Below are 13,713 nucleotides of genomic sequence, written 5' to 3'. Positions count from 1 at the left end.
GCGTCCAATTGCATCCTTTTCTATTCCAACAGATTCTCACATAAATAATAAAAACATCTGTGGAGACATTTCGTAATCCATGATTCATTTGTAAATGAATAATAAAAGAGCACCAATATGGAGGTACAGTACAATGACAGCTGCATTTAATTTACATGTTTATAAACAAACAATCAAACAACAAAAACTGCATTTATTAACATATCAATTCTGTTCAATACTGTTGTTCATCTTCGGCAAAAACCACTCCAACGGATCGCCTAAGAGTATCCATGTTATGAGCCAACTGCACGGACTGCTTGTGAGTTATAAGCGGGCTTTCAAACATCCCTAAAACCACCATTACACCCTAAACTTTGACTTTGATCACGTACCAGCTATAATGCATTTTCTGGCATGTTCGGCCTCGTACGACAAACCAACACTTTTGTGAAAATTAAAAGTGGCACTACTTTGCGGCAGCTCAAATTCGTACGTTTTCTCAGGCGTAATAATCTTAGTAGCGCACCAAAACTCTGGAACTCTTATAATTCCTTTGGTTCCAATAATTACAGCTTCGTTTGGATATTGCGCGCGTGCTGAAGTACTTAGACACGCTAATCTGTCATTTGAGTAACTCCAGATTGAAGTTGTGTAATCATCGGTTCCTTCGGAGTTTAACCCACCCACTGCCACCACTTTTATTGGGGTTTCGTTCTGGAAAACTAGCTGCTGAAATTGTAAAACGTACACACCGAGGTCTAGAATTGTACCGCCGCCCATTTCTTTCAATCTGGAAATACAATGAATGGGAGGAGACGTGTTTGAAGATCTTACTTTAGTCTTGGAATTTCTTGTAAGTTGAAACCGAAATCCACGTTTAGTTGCACAACATCGCCGATGACACCGGAATCCAAGAGTTTTTTTAATTCGATGTACGCAGGAAAACAACGTGACCATACGGCTTCCATTAAGAACAAGTTCTTCTTTTGAGCGAGGTCAACCAAAGCGCGAGTTTGTCGTTCGTTCATTGTTAGTGGTTTTTCGCAGAGAACGTGCTTTCCATGCTCTAACATCATTTTGGAAACTTCATAGTGTTGGGGGTTAAGATTGCCAATGTAGACAATATCTGTAATAGTCTAAACTTTAAACTTAAAATTGTGGTTGTTTTGTTCTTACCAATCTCCTCATCTTTAGCCAAGTTTGCGTATCCTTCATACGCTTTGGGTATTTTATGCTGTGTGGCAAAACTTTGGGCCGAACTTAGTGATCTGGCGCCGACAGCAACAAGCTGGTGGTCCGACGATGGCAGTGTTTGAAGGGCACAGACAAAGTCATTGCTAATTTTACCAGCGCTTGCAATACCCCAGTGGAGAACCATGTTGTACCACTTCAATGTGTTTAATGTATCAGATAAATAACTTGTTTATGTTAAAAAACACTGATAAGTGGTTCATTGATTTATTTATATTTCGTCATCATAGAGAGGAAATGGAAATAGAGGCAACCAAAAATATACTTGACTGGATTGTAAGAAGTCTAACTCAGACGTCATAACAAAATATTTATTGATAATTTACAGAATGAGAACATAATTTCAGTTATTGTACATACGCGCCTTACTTTACCTACATCACTGATTCATGATCCCAATATATTGACTTCTATGTTGCTTCAAGAAGATCGTAGCAAACTAATTCAGATCTAAATTAAAAAATATCAAATTTTCAACATGAGGCCTTATCTAACAGATACCTACCTACAGACAACGTCATTAATTGCAACAAGTATTTTCAAAATAACTAAAACTAGCCATCATCGTGCCCTAAAATACCAAGAAAATACCAACAGTTATACAGTAACCCCTATTGCGTCACGAATGATATTCTCATGTTTAGAATTATTGCATAAGTGATATTTGTAGGGGTATAGGTATATTCCAAATTTAGAAGTATCTAAAGCTCTACCTATACATCGTAATTGTGGTGGTATTGTGCGCTTTTGGCACAATTATTAGACACTGATTCTAATTCTAATTCCTAATAAGGTAATAAGTCTAACAGTTTCGAAGCGCAAAGGTACTTGTCCTTGAGCACGTTTTCTACATCATCAAGGCATAATTTATTTCGATTGAGATTCTAGATGCACAACAGAGTATACTTTATGTGAAAATTTTGGATATAATCACAAAGGGAGGGAATGTGTTTAGAAAATGTCCGGATTATCGGCGTACTCCCTCTTCCAATAATTTCCATTGTAAATCCAGTCATCTTGCTTAGTATGCGGGTTCACACCAGCGCTAAACCATCTGTAACCAAAAACTGACGCCAGAATCTAAAGGAAGAAAAAACGAACCTCGGATGCCACTCAGTCCCTTTCTTGCTTTTGCGGTGCTTATTCGCGTCTCTTTGTTTTTCCTCCAGTCGTGTTTTTTCAATAGCAGCGCCGTCAATATCCCCTTGTTCTAATTTTCGTATATCTGGTCGCAACCGCGAGTCGGTAGGACACAACGATTTGTCCATCCCCGATTCAACCTCGTTCAAGGACATGGCAAATTCAGTGAATTGATAATACTGAAAAACTTCCAACTACTCTTAAATGTGCACATGTTTCGATACTTACGTCACTACTCTGCATGGGTCTCGGTTTTACTTTCCAGATTGTCACGGAGTTCGGAATGTCAATAGAATACGTTGACTCGCTTTTTGGGACAATACCGTCAGGGACGTCAGGAGGGGCGCATTCATCCATGCTCTACCGAGTTTTTACCTTAAATTAATCACCAACTTCGGCAAACTTACCTCTTGGCTGGAGGTAGATTTAAAAGGGCTAACTTTCAAGCTGTTCAACTTTTGTAAAACCTTCCTGGAAGTATGTGAGGGAGAGTCGTTAGGACTCTTGCTCTTATCTCCATCGCGTTTAAACTTGTGCGAATTTTCTTTAAGATATTCTTCGTATGATACGTGGTCCGTACATTTAATAAATTCCGTCCATTTCCCGTAGATAAAAAACAATTTGTGTTTCCTAAAGAACGAAGAAAGTTGATGGACAATTTATGTTGGTTACTTACGATCTGTCCATGATGTAGCCTTCAACTCTGTGAAGATCTTTGGAGTTCCAACCCGCCGGTTTAAAAGTCAAATGAGCTTTATGTCCGGTGGAGTGATTAAGAATTTCCATCGTTCCACACTGCTCCATCCAGAGCTTTCCAACAATAATGTTGTGGACGCAGCACTGAACATTGCTCCAAGTGTAGGCCTCATTAAGTCTACAATCGTATTAAAAACGCCCCAAAAAACCTCGTGACACTTACTTGGGCAATTCCACGGTCACGGTGCCCTTTGGTTGGATTTCCACGCTCTTTCCCCAGAATTTAAGCTTGGGGTGGATCGATCCGTGAAAAATCCAATCGTTGCTTTCGGCATGGAAGGCTGATACCGGTGGATGATGACTTACTTGTTCGCAAATAATTTTAAACTCTTCGCGTTCAAGTTCGTAAGTTTCCCCCAGGAGAGGATTAAACGGTTTTCCAAGTCGCTCCCAGTTAGATGCTAAGAACCTAATTGTCAAATTATTGGGTCTAGAGCACTTGGGATTAGGATTTCTAATCCCACGTGTGCCAGAACAACGTGCGAACTTACCTAGAGCGCTCACCGCAAAACCTTAACATAATAAAATGAGAATTGGTTGAAATTAGAGTGTTTTGAGTGTACCTATGACGTATTGCATTCTGATGGTAGGATCCTGCTGCTGGGCCGCTAGCCGCAGCAGGTATGAATATTCCATGTACTCGGCCATCCTCTGCAGGAAGCTCAACGGTTCGTTAAATACCACAGGCATGGTGATTTTGCTCAATTCTTTCCCAATACAGTTTTTTAAAACTGACCAAATGTTATAATCATTGTGATACATGGGTACAGGCAGGATAAGTCTTAAAAAAAATGTGGCTAAAGGGTATAACCATGGAATAAATATAAACCTACCTATACTTCTTTTTTTCTGCCTCCATCCTGCTCTAAACGAGAATATCCCCCCAAAAAAAATTAACAGTGAATCGCACATCCGATCAATTAAGGATAATCCAAAATATCAAAAGCAGCATCATATCCTTTGATTGATCAAGAAAAATAATCCTACAAAAACATTCTAATTGGACACAACACTTAGACCGTCGAATTAAAATTACCACAGTTACAACAAAGGACCCAAACATGAAAATTTTAATGACAGGTGATAAACCAAGCGAACGTCGATATGAAACAATGAACCTATGTATTAAAAAACAACAAGCAGTATTGATCGAAAATAGAACATCTTTATTCCTTAGAATTTCACTTACCTGATTCTTAACACAAATCTACGACATATTTATAGAGCTTGGAATGTAACCAATCGATTAGCACACCCTTCGTTCCCAGAAACCTACAACCTTCTCTGTTTTCCACCTATATTCCGCCCCCGAAACACAACTTCAAAGGCGCATGCACCAGAATTAGGTCCCAACAAGTGTTGTATTATGTTAAATCTACACCGGCTGTTAAAGACCACCAAATAACAAATCTATCGCTCATAAAAACGACTGAATCTAGGTCAATTTAAGAAATGGAGATGAAAATGGTGGATGCGCCACTCAGAAAATCTTTTCTACTCTAATTGGGTACATTTGTATCGGAGAAAGAGCCATTTTATTTGATTCTGTAAAACGATGGATGAAAAGAAGGTCAAAACAACAAGACTTTATTAAATAAAATTAATCGGAATCAAACTTTATTCCGCGAACCTGTTGAAAGGGAGCACGGAAGCTGAATAAATAACGAGAATGGGATAAGTAGAAAATGCCGAAACGTCTAGCACGCAGGAAATAATATAAAGCTTCGTTTCATATTAAACTGAGCGGGCAGTGTTTCGAATACCCGTGATCTAATGATGTCTTTATGATTGAATCTGTGCCACTTGAAAATGTTAATTGAAATTAAAAAACTCCAACTTTGATGTTGTAGTGGATGTCTTTATCATGACGTTATATAAATTAATAGATTTTGTGTTTACAACGTTTTGATTGCTTTTACAGAAGCATTCACATAGTTTCACTTCACTTATTCACCTTGCAAAATCTGGCGATAATGGAGCAAGCTTTGCGCTAAAAATATTTCAAACGAGAAATTCTTAAAATAAATGCACTGATGGACTCCACAGTAATTGACACTTCCTTATACTCTCACTCTTTAACACATTGTCCGAGGCTTGGACTTTATACTTAAGTCAGGGGGATCAATTAAATGGCAAAAAGGTTATCAAATTTCAAGATCTGCTAGTCGAGTTTAATGAAAACTACGCGTGTTTACTCGTTTTATCAACACCATAATTTCCAATATAGAGCAAATTTCTATTTTCGAGTTTTTGAAGCAAAAAATAACACAGAATGCGGAAATAAAACAGTTAGATCAAAACGCAGAAATTATGAAAGACGCGTAAAAAACAGAGATTTATTCTTAATTACAAACAGCTTGAACTAATCTCGTTCGTGATGAATCTGCTTTAATCGGGGTCGGAATAAATCATCGATTCGTTACAAAAACTTGTTTTTCCCATTATGTAACTACGGTCATTTATTATGGAGTTATCTGAGAAATGCATTTCGTCGTCCAATGTCAAGTTCAGCTTTGCGGTGCGATAACATCGCGATGCACAGGGGTCGGGGAATGGGGACACAACTGACAATAACATTGTTTCCACTTTCTTGTGTTCTAACCACTGTCCAAACCCCAAGAAACCTCTAAAGTTTCGAGAAAATTAATTTTAACACATGTCAATGGAAAACAACCTTTGGCGGTATTTAATTCTGCCCACACTTGAAACTTTGGTAAAAATCATTGGTGGAGTCTTTTCTCCCCTCTAAATTGGGATGATAGGGGTTACTGCATGCACAATGACCGAATGATTACTGGACGATAACAAACGAAATCAGTTCGACTTAAGTCCTTGAGTATCGTGGACTAAGTTGCATTGGCGCTTCAAATAAACAGCGAGTTATAGACCTCGCAGTGTTCGGGTTTTAGTGGTAAAGTGCGGTCCAGATTTAAAATGATAGGGAAAGACTACAAACTGCCGATCCAAGAGGGTCATCACTTTTTGAGGAAAGAGAAGGTTGAAACACTGAACAGGAAATTTGCGATTGTCGCTGTAGTGCTTTTGCTCACAGCTATGACTTTGATGACAGTATTTACTTTCCAATCAATTAATGGCCTTAGTGAATTAAGACAGGAAGTGGATGATCTCAAAGCGGCCCTTAAGAAGCTTCAACAAAAGGAGGAAAAACATGTAAGTTTTCGTAGTCACAAGTTCTTCGTCATTCTATTTGCGGGAAGTTGAATTTCGCAAAACTTAGAGAGATTAGGTTGTTTACATCCGCAAACTGATTAATTGGATCATTTCTTTAATTACCAACAATTTGTAGACATTTAACCTGAAGCTAACAGTTTTTGTCTTGTTTGTTTATTCAAATGTAAATTTACCACTGTGATATCATCTTTTATGAATGCTTCGATAAGCATAACGATAAGCATTTTCTATTCTGAGTAGTTAACTTAGTCATTGATTTTGGTTTTCAACCACCGCCTCTATCTGTAGCGTTTTCATAACAAGTCATTACATTTTACGACTTGAAATCAAAATACACAGTCTGCAGTCTGTCGATATTGTGTATTATATTATCTCCTTGTTTGGTGTACGATGAGGTTCCCCTTTTTCTAAATATGTTCATCAAACCATTTTTCGCCAAGTTAATTAAAATTTTATGAAGAGAGCAGCATTCGCCGCTATTTATTTACCGGTTTAAAAATACCAAATCGCAGATTTTCTCGTGTAATCAATTTCTCTTCAAACTGATTCACTAGGCGCTGTTAATTTTGGAGCCAACACGCCTTTTTGCGTAAAAATAAACCAATACTTTTACACATAATCAATTTACGGGTCATAAACACGTTTATTTTGTCGTCCAAGCGTTCACTAGTAACCTAGACTCGAGTGTCATCTTTAATTAGGTTCCAATTAATATCAATTGTAGCAAGACGGTGTTAAACTGGAGGTACTTAGTGACTACAACGATGCCTCTTTGGGAGACTACGAGTATGAAGCCGATCTTGATTATGCGTCATACGAAAACTACGACAATGACGAATATGATGATGATAACAACACTCAGCCGTTGACGGGAGAAAACTACACCAAGGACGCTAAAACTCTTCCTCCAAGACCTAAAAGAAGTATCATCAGTTACAACCAAGATGGAACTCCTATCAACGCTGAAGAATATCCGAAGAAAAACAACAGGAGGAATTACAGAGGTGGCATGTCTCCTTCCAGGTAATCAAACAACGAAGATGACTCAGTCTTACAACTGCATTTTAGTTCCTCACAAGAATCCCGCCAGTTGTACTCCAGGAGATTACACGTTTATCAAGACGAGTTTCAACCTGAAGAAACTCAGGTACGGTAGTCCGACTTTAACTTCAAATTCAATTAGTTTTTTCAGGAGAACTCTAACGTGGAGTTGGTGGGTGACAATCCCACCCGCCATCGGCAAAGACGGCTGGAACTGGATGACCAACAGAGTCATACCGGAAGAATTAAACCTCTGCCCGCCGCTCACTTTTCCGGGGATACTTCTAAGTACGTTCTTGGTCAACATGACAATTTCAACGGGAATGGTCATCTGAGCCACCCCCACAGAATTTTCGTGGACTGGTCCGAAAGTAGCTGGTTCCATACGTTGGGGATGAACCGATATTTTTCCCTCTCTGATGGAGTTGTTACCATTAAAGAGTCCGGACTGTACTTCATTTACGCGCAGGTATACATAAAAAAATTAATACAGTTCGATATATCTGCGTTATTTTCAGATTTATTACTACGACGAACACGACGTTAATGGATTTAGAGTCCATAGAAACGATAACGAAACATTGTTGCAATGCACCACCACAACGCATTCGACCGGAAGGGTGCTAAAGGGCAACACCTGTTTTACAGCATCGGTTGAATATTTGAATGAAAACGATAAAATTAGCATTGGAGACATATCGCAGTCTCGATATTCCTTATTTGAACCGGGGAAGTCTTTCTTTGGAGTCATCAAACTAGGAGATGTTAAAATAAAGTGAAAATTAAAGCTTTAAGCATTAGAGTAGGCTTAATTTATTAATAATGGACCTACAGAACGACAATTTTCAGCACGAAGGTTCTGTTGCCATATATTCATGCTTGCCATACTTTTTAAATGAATTTAAATGTATATATTTTATTACAATAATATTAATAAAAATCCTGATACGTAAATGTTGTTTATTTTGTACGAAATATTGCGAAATCATTGAGACGTTATTGAAGTAAAGCACTAAAGCTGCAGTAATATTGAAATTACAAATAAATCTACGTTGATGTGGAATTTTATCCTTTTTTTTGACTCAAATATTATCGACCCGACGCTCGGGACGCTGTGCGTCTGCGTGTATATAAACAATTCACGGTTTCGATTCTAAGAGTATTCGTTCGTTGGAAATTCGTTTATCATCATCAAATTTTGATAAATAACTCTGCATGAAGGATTAAGGTAAGTTTGACGTTGCTTGCTTCTTAAATCTGTCCAAATGACTTAATTCGGGATTTTTTTAATTAACTTAAAGAAATTAACTTAATTAAATGCATTTGAGTAATGGATTGGATTCGTTTTGTGGGTGCTTAAAATTGACGACGTTGTGAAACCTGTGATTAAGTTGCATAGCTCAACAGGTCTCTTTTATTTTTATTTAAATTTACACATGAATTTTATTTAAAGAATGAACTTTAAGAGCTTCGCCACTTTTGGACGGCTACTGATAATAATAAGATTGACATGGGCTCAAGAGGATTCTCTTCGGAGCGCGTTAAATGCAATTGATCGACGCCAGAAAGATTTGTCCGAGTTTTCTAGATACGACGACAATTTAGGAGAATACGGATATTCGTTGGAAAGTCCTGACGATCTTACTTTTCTATCTCCATCCGACTACTCAGGTATTTTAATGTCGCTTCCAAAATTCTGATTAAACCACTTTTCTTTTAGAACGAGATTTTGACAAAAACCCTTTATTAGATTATTTGGAAGACGGAGCATATTTGAATTCCCGACTTAATCGTGACGAAAAGAGGATCTCGTCGTCGTTTCGAGAACGATTGGAAGAGGATAAAGAGCGACAACTAGAAGAATTAGCACAAAGTTTTCTAGAGAATGAACGTGACAACAGCGAAGAAAGTTACAGCGATCTAATTAAAGAACTTTGGGAAAAACATAGGAACTCGTACAACCATCCAAGGGTGTACTTTAATAGTGACAAGAAAAGGACGTACTACCCCAGATTAGGACTTGACAGCATAGGACTACGGAAGCGAAACAAGTACGAGGATACTTTAAGCGACAGTCCGTATTTATACAGTAGAAACTTCTATAACGACGAGGAAGAACCAAACTATTACGAATGGGCGAAAAACGTGTACAGAAAACCTCCAGCGAAGCGATTCCCAGTTTCCAAAAGAAGTAGCAATGTAATCACTCACGAACACAAAAGATCAACTACAAAGAAAGACTGCGAGAAAACAGACCCAAAAGTCGCAAAAGACTTGAGCAATATTTTTGGTTCGGCGAGCAGCACAGCCAAACCGGAAAAATCCAAAGCTTTAAAAAAGGAACAAGAGAAGCAGAAAGGTAAAGACAAAGGAAAAAAACCGAATTCTAAAGAAGAAGTCGCTGAGGTCGTCAGTGACAAGCCTTTGCAAATCCAGAAGAAATCAATCAACTGGTCGGATTACTTCGGTTTGGATCGTCGTAAGAAAAATGAAGACGAATTAGACAACGAATGGTTGATCGAACGGTATCACAAGGCTGTGGCTTTGAAACGGAACGCAGAATATCCTCTCCAGTCGTTCAAGAATCATGACCAACCTAGCAAAAAGGAATCCACCACATCGGACGAAGTGAAAATATCAGAGATGGACACGAAATTGAAAAATATGGAGGACACTATCATTGACGACGCTTTAAAATATACCGGTGCGCACGAAGGTACAACCGACTCAGAAGAAATCCAAGAAGTGAAAGATCGCGTGATTTCACGATTGGCCGCTGCTTACAGCTTGGAGAAAATGCGCCAGGCGTTGGGCGAATACAAACTTAGCGTGTCTAAAGGACGTGATCGATTAAAACCTCACAAAACCAATGATGATTACGATATCACCGAAGAAAAGAGATTGTCGGTTCCACGGAAACAAGCCATTGATGATGACAGAGAAAAAATCCCCGAGGGAGATAATAACATTAAATGTTCGCAAGGGGACGAAGACTGCGAAGAGGCGAACTATCGAACTCCTTCCGACGTGTTGGACCAGGCGGTTTTCGGTGATTATCTTCAATTCGCAACGATGGTTTCGTGATAATTTTTTTTCAGAGGAGTGTCCGAAAGTCCAGAGGGCGTGTAACGAAATTGCCACAGTGCTAGGTCATCACGCACGAGTTTTCGAAACTGCATGCAATATGCATCAGATGTGTTTATTATGTGTAAGTTAAGATGTCGGGTTGGGTTGTTTTTTAGGTTTCTTTTCAGAGCAACAATAGTTGGTTTGCGCCCACACGTCAGTGCAACGTTTTGTTTTTGACGAAGGCGTTTGAATTATGCTATGGCGACGAAGAATGTCAAAAGGAAGCCCAAAGATCAGTCAGGTATTTATTGGATGTAAATCGCTCCCTCAGGTTGGAACCATTGGAAGAATGCGAACTTGCTTGTCCCGATAGGCGATAAATAGGAATTTGTCGATCAATGAAGCCTCTCGCGGGTTGAATATCCAAACGCCATCTAAACTGTATCGATATTATTGACAGCCTTGATTTATTTCAATGGGTGTTTATCATTGTAACTTATTAAATGTATACATAGTAAATGTTGCTTCAGAAAAGACATTAAACTGAAGTTCGTTGTTAAATATTTATATTCTATTTGTTTATTCGGGATATTTCTATTAACAGCGAGTATAACCATCACATTCTAAAACACGTTCAAAGTAATAAACTGCAACTTCACAACTGTACAGGTTTCAAATCTTATTGTTCCGAATTTTTTGGTAACTGGAATGCATTGAACGTGATTTTACTATGAGCAAATTTCCGATTAGCGTATTTGGTGATTTCGGTACGGCCCTGTAACGTGACAATAAAACCGATATAATAATAAACACTGACAGAGCAGTTCTTTGTAAACTACCCCTGAAATCACCATCAACAATCATCGAAATTTTGCTTGGAAAAAAAGGACTGCGCTAATTGTATTAACGGTTTCAATATATTTTAATGGTAAAATAGACAATTTTATTTGATGTTGAAACAGACTTTTTTTACCCTCACTCCCGTATTGTGATACTGTTGAAATCATTTATCTCTATCGAACAATATAGATTAGATAAAGAAAATTTCACAAAAAAACTTTAGTAGTTTCATATAGTTACACCAAATTTCTACAAATTTGACGATGTTTTCAACGTCGCAACCAGATAGTCTTGAAGGTAAGCCACCCCATGAAGTGTAAAACGAGTAACTTTTGGGGTTCCAGAAATAAGTATGCCAGTTTTTTCAGACAGTCCTTGTGTGGTTACCGAGCCCCCTTTAACACGAGAACAAGGTAATATCAATAACTTAATTGACAACTTTTAGACAGAAATCTTTAGAGCGTCTCAACCAAGCTACCAGACGCCCCATCCCTGTATCCACCATTGACTGGCAGAGCTCTATGACTTCACATTTTTCCCCTCTGTGCGGTTTAGATTTCCTCCAAGATGTTAGCCAACTTATTATCCAACAGACCGTTGAACTAACCGATGGTAAAAAATAGAAGATTGTACCACGAAATGTAACAACTTCTTGTAGTTATGTCTACACTTGATTCCGAAAACCGCTACACTGTCAAGGTTCCAAGAGGCGAAACCATTTATTACGCCACTGAAAGCTCGACTTCCTTTCAAAGGAGTTGCTTCGGATCTAACAGGACGTTCACAATGAGACTGTACGATCCCACGCAACAAGAAGCGGTGCAATTCAGAAGGAGGCTCGCTTGTGGCTCCTGCTGTTCCTTTTTCTTATATTTACAAGTTAGTAAACTTGATAAAAAAACGAGTTTTAATAAAACTAAAACTTATAGGAACTAGAAGTGTGGCTTTCTCCTGGGGAATACGTGGGGAAAATTTCGCAACAATTTAGCGCGACGAAACCGAGTTTCGTTATTTACAACAAACACTATGAAGTGATATACAAAATTGAAGGGCCCGAGGCGGCTCTCGGGTGTTTAATGAACAAAAACCATAACTTCCAGGTAGGTGGGCGTCTTTGAAGACCACTAAATGTTGTGTAGATTTTCAGCAGCGATGGATCCACGCAAATAGGCAGTATAATTCATCAGTGGGATCAAGTTCAAGTTGCGTACAATTTATACATGCAAATGCCCGGACACGAAAATAATACGAAATATAAAGCGTTGTTGCTTGGTGCCGCATTTTTACTGGTAAGAAGGAAGAAAAGTGAACAAATTTTGAGTTTTGATTGTAGGAATACATGTATTTTGAGAATTCAAAACGAAGAGGACTTTGCCGCTGTATATGTTAACGCAAGGCAACCTGTTTACGCGACAGAATGGAATTTCGTTTATCTTATATCTTATCTTAGTATTATTGTATTCGGATAGGGATAAGACGCCTATTCACTCATTTTTATACGTATCTGATATAATCTATCGTTATATTCCACGTAAGATCTTAATAAAAAATACTGGTAAGGTGTATGTAGTTTGAAAAATCGTACTTTTTTAAATATATATTTTATTGAAATTGCTTGTAGGACCACAGCTACAAATGATTTTTAAAAACTATTACAAAATGTGTTAAAATAATTTAATGATATACACAATAACAACAAAAATGTACATAGTAGATAAAATATTAACTATAAAAAGAGAAATTGCTGCTTTGATCTAAATAAATAAAAAGTCAGGTCGAGCAATGAAACAACAATAAAGCGTTCTACTAGTTAATGATAAATATTAAAATGATCTATATTTACAGTGGAGAATTTACATGTGGCTAGAATCCTGGCCTGTGTAGCTATGGACGTCCGGTCATGAATAGAAAAATAATGAAACCAGAAATAGTATAAGTACCGTCAATTGCAAAGGGCACACTCTTGGATGAACATACAAATACTTACATAGGAGAACTAGATTATTTTACAATTATGTTCATTGTCTAACATAGAGTGACACACAATCATGTGGTGTAAGTGAATGCAATATACCCAAGCGTGAATTTCTAGCAATGTCAAATATGAAGTACTTGTAATTTACATCATCAGGTATATAGTTTACCATTAATATTATCTCAAAATTGGACAGAACGGTTCGAATTGGACAGGTGCAGGTTTAGTATTTATTCTGTCGACGTTGTAGGTCGGCTGGACGACTAAACCCGAATTAAATGGGTGATTAACATAATCACTGAGCAACAAACAAATAGTAAAGACTAGATAACAATGTTCATTTACATAATCAATGGAATGTAAAAAGTTGCAAGTGACAAACTTAATTGCAGTCTTACTCGTGACGAAATCATAGCTAAAACAAATCACCACTACAGACCTACCGTTTCTTATCACTAGAATGTTCT

The 13,713-nt window shown here is 37.9% G+C and overlaps 5 protein-coding genes across 10 annotated transcripts; 3 read left to right on the top strand and 2 right to left on the bottom strand.

The window, feature by feature from the left end:
- Nucleotides 1-173: 173 nt before the first annotated feature.
- On the bottom strand, nucleotides 174-1,475 carry LOC148167479 (trans-1,2-dihydrobenzene-1,2-diol dehydrogenase-like). The gene is made up of 4 exons (XM_088047480.1): nucleotides 1,159-1,475; nucleotides 817-1,108; nucleotides 375-772; nucleotides 174-330 (listed from the first exon to the last, which is right to left on the bottom strand). The coding sequence occupies exons 1-4, from the start codon at nucleotides 1,358-1,360 to the stop codon at nucleotides 215-217; spliced, it is 1,008 nt and encodes a 335-aa protein (XP_087903606.1). The 5' UTR covers nucleotides 1,361-1,475; the 3' UTR covers nucleotides 174-214.
- A 55-nt stretch (nucleotides 1,476-1,530) lies between these two features.
- On the bottom strand, nucleotides 1,531-5,224 carry LOC148167478 (oxysterol-binding protein-related protein 2). 4 transcript variants are annotated; one of them, XM_088047094.1, is made up of 10 exons: nucleotides 5,084-5,224; nucleotides 3,963-4,112; nucleotides 3,693-3,910; nucleotides 3,621-3,641; nucleotides 3,293-3,530; nucleotides 3,050-3,247; nucleotides 2,781-3,003; nucleotides 2,602-2,733; nucleotides 2,335-2,552; nucleotides 1,531-2,287 (listed from the first exon to the last, which is right to left on the bottom strand). In XM_088047094.1, the coding sequence occupies exons 2-10, from the start codon at nucleotides 3,986-3,988 to the stop codon at nucleotides 2,185-2,187; spliced, it is 1,377 nt and encodes a 458-aa protein (XP_087903220.1). In that variant the 5' UTR covers nucleotides 3,989-4,112; nucleotides 5,084-5,224; the 3' UTR covers nucleotides 1,531-2,184. The 4 variants fall into 4 exon arrangements, with proteins under 4 accessions (XP_087903220.1, XP_087903218.1, XP_087903221.1 ...); XM_088047092.1 differs by lacking the exon at nucleotides 5,084-5,224 and adding an exon at nucleotides 4,319-5,042; XM_088047095.1 differs by lacking the exon at nucleotides 5,084-5,224 and adding an exon at nucleotides 4,319-5,042 and having other exon boundaries at nucleotides 3,963-3,994.
- Nucleotides 5,225-5,687: 463 nt separating this feature from the next.
- Nucleotides 5,688-8,316, top strand: egr (TNF superfamily member 12 eiger). The gene is made up of 5 exons (XM_088047096.1): nucleotides 5,688-6,300; nucleotides 7,046-7,344; nucleotides 7,390-7,468; nucleotides 7,514-7,831; nucleotides 7,881-8,316. The coding sequence occupies exons 1-5, from the start codon at nucleotides 6,064-6,066 to the stop codon at nucleotides 8,139-8,141; spliced, it is 1,194 nt and encodes a 397-aa protein (XP_087903222.1). The 5' UTR covers nucleotides 5,688-6,063; the 3' UTR covers nucleotides 8,142-8,316.
- A 158-nt stretch (nucleotides 8,317-8,474) lies between these two features.
- Nucleotides 8,475-11,390, top strand: LOC148167476 (uncharacterized). The gene is made up of 5 exons (XM_088047091.1): nucleotides 8,475-8,590; nucleotides 8,816-9,033; nucleotides 9,083-10,411; nucleotides 10,461-10,570; nucleotides 10,617-11,390. Exons 2-5 carry the CDS (start codon nucleotides 8,817-8,819, stop codon nucleotides 10,809-10,811), a joined length of 1,851 nt encoding a protein of 616 aa, XP_087903217.1. The 5' UTR covers nucleotides 8,475-8,590; nucleotide 8,816; the 3' UTR covers nucleotides 10,812-11,390.
- Nucleotides 11,391-11,464: 74 nt separating this feature from the next.
- Nucleotides 11,465-12,836, top strand: LOC148167475 (phospholipid scramblase 1-like). Of its 3 annotated transcripts, none has more exons than XM_088048325.1 (7): nucleotides 11,465-11,568; nucleotides 11,640-11,684; nucleotides 11,731-11,883; nucleotides 11,930-12,150; nucleotides 12,201-12,371; nucleotides 12,411-12,560; nucleotides 12,605-12,836. In XM_088048325.1, the coding sequence occupies exons 1-7, from the start codon at nucleotides 11,535-11,537 to the stop codon at nucleotides 12,659-12,661; spliced, it is 831 nt and encodes a 276-aa protein (XP_087904451.1). In that variant the 5' UTR covers nucleotides 11,465-11,534; the 3' UTR covers nucleotides 12,662-12,836. The 3 variants fall into 3 exon arrangements, with proteins under 3 accessions (XP_087904451.1, XP_087904449.1, XP_087904448.1); XM_088048323.1 differs by having other exon boundaries at nucleotides 11,631-11,684; XM_088048322.1 differs by having other exon boundaries at nucleotides 11,616-11,684.
- The last annotated feature ends 877 nt before the right edge of the window (nucleotides 12,837-13,713 follow it).

This window comes from Gnatocerus cornutus, chromosome 10 (genome assembly GCF_029298725.1).
Source record: "Gnatocerus cornutus isolate USDA-ARS CGAHR chromosome 10, icGnaCorn1.1, whole genome shotgun sequence".
Classification (NCBI taxonomy): domain Eukaryota; kingdom Metazoa; phylum Arthropoda; class Insecta; order Coleoptera; family Tenebrionidae; genus Gnatocerus; species Gnatocerus cornutus.
The sequence above is the reverse complement of the archived record's forward strand: the minus strand, read 5'-3'. Positions and strand labels throughout refer to the sequence as shown.

Bases quoted from the DNA above. Each gene is read 5' to 3' on its own strand.
- LOC148167478 (XM_088047094.1), bottom strand. From the start codon at position 3,988: ATGGAGGCAGAAAAAAAGAAGTATAG. The intron at 3,248-3,292 runs GTAAGTGTCACG...ATACGATTGTAG, and splicing joins GTGACCGTGGAATTGCCCAA to ACTTAATGAGGCCTACACTT. The intron at 2,734-2,780 runs GTAAGTTTGCCG...AAAACTCGGTAG, and splicing joins AATCTACCTCCAGCCAAGAG to AGCATGGATGAATGCGCCCC.
- LOC148167479 (XM_088047480.1), bottom strand. From the start codon at position 1,360: ATGGTTCTCCACTGGGGTATTGCAAGCGCTGGTAAAATTAGCAATGAC. The intron at 1,109-1,158 runs GTAAGAACAAAA...AGACTATTACAG, and splicing joins GGCTAAAGATGAGGAGATTG to ATATTGTCTACATTGGCAAT. The intron at 773-816 runs GTAAGATCTTCA...TTGTATTTCCAG, and splicing joins CAAGAAATTCCAAGACTAAA to ATTGAAAGAAATGGGCGGCG.
- LOC148167475 (XM_088048322.1), top strand. From the start codon at position 11,535: ATGTTTTCAACGTCGCAACCAGATAGTCTTGAAG. The intron at 11,569-11,615 runs GTAAGCCACCCC...TTGGGGTTCCAG, and splicing joins GCAACCAGATAGTCTTGAAG to AAATAAGTATGCCAGTTTTT. The intron at 11,685-11,730 runs GTAATATCAATA...AGAAATCTTTAG, and splicing joins CCCTTTAACACGAGAACAAG to AGCGTCTCAACCAAGCTACC.
- LOC148167476 (XM_088047091.1), top strand. From the start codon at position 8,817: ATGAACTTTAAGAGCTTCGCCACTTTTGGACGGCTACTGATAATAATA. The intron at 10,412-10,460 runs GTGATTATCTTC...ATTTTTTTTCAG, and splicing joins GTTGGACCAGGCGGTTTTCG to AGGAGTGTCCGAAAGTCCAG. The intron at 10,571-10,616 runs GTAAGTTAAGAT...GTTTCTTTTCAG, and splicing joins ATCAGATGTGTTTATTATGT to AGCAACAATAGTTGGTTTGC.
- egr (XM_088047096.1), top strand. From the start codon at position 6,064: ATGATAGGGAAAGACTACAAACTGCCGATCCAAGAGGGTCATCACTTT. The intron at 6,301-7,045 runs GTAAGTTTTCGT...TATCAATTGTAG, and splicing joins AACAAAAGGAGGAAAAACAT to CAAGACGGTGTTAAACTGGA. The intron at 7,832-7,880 runs GTATACATAAAA...CGTTATTTTCAG, and splicing joins TGTACTTCATTTACGCGCAG to ATTTATTACTACGACGAACA.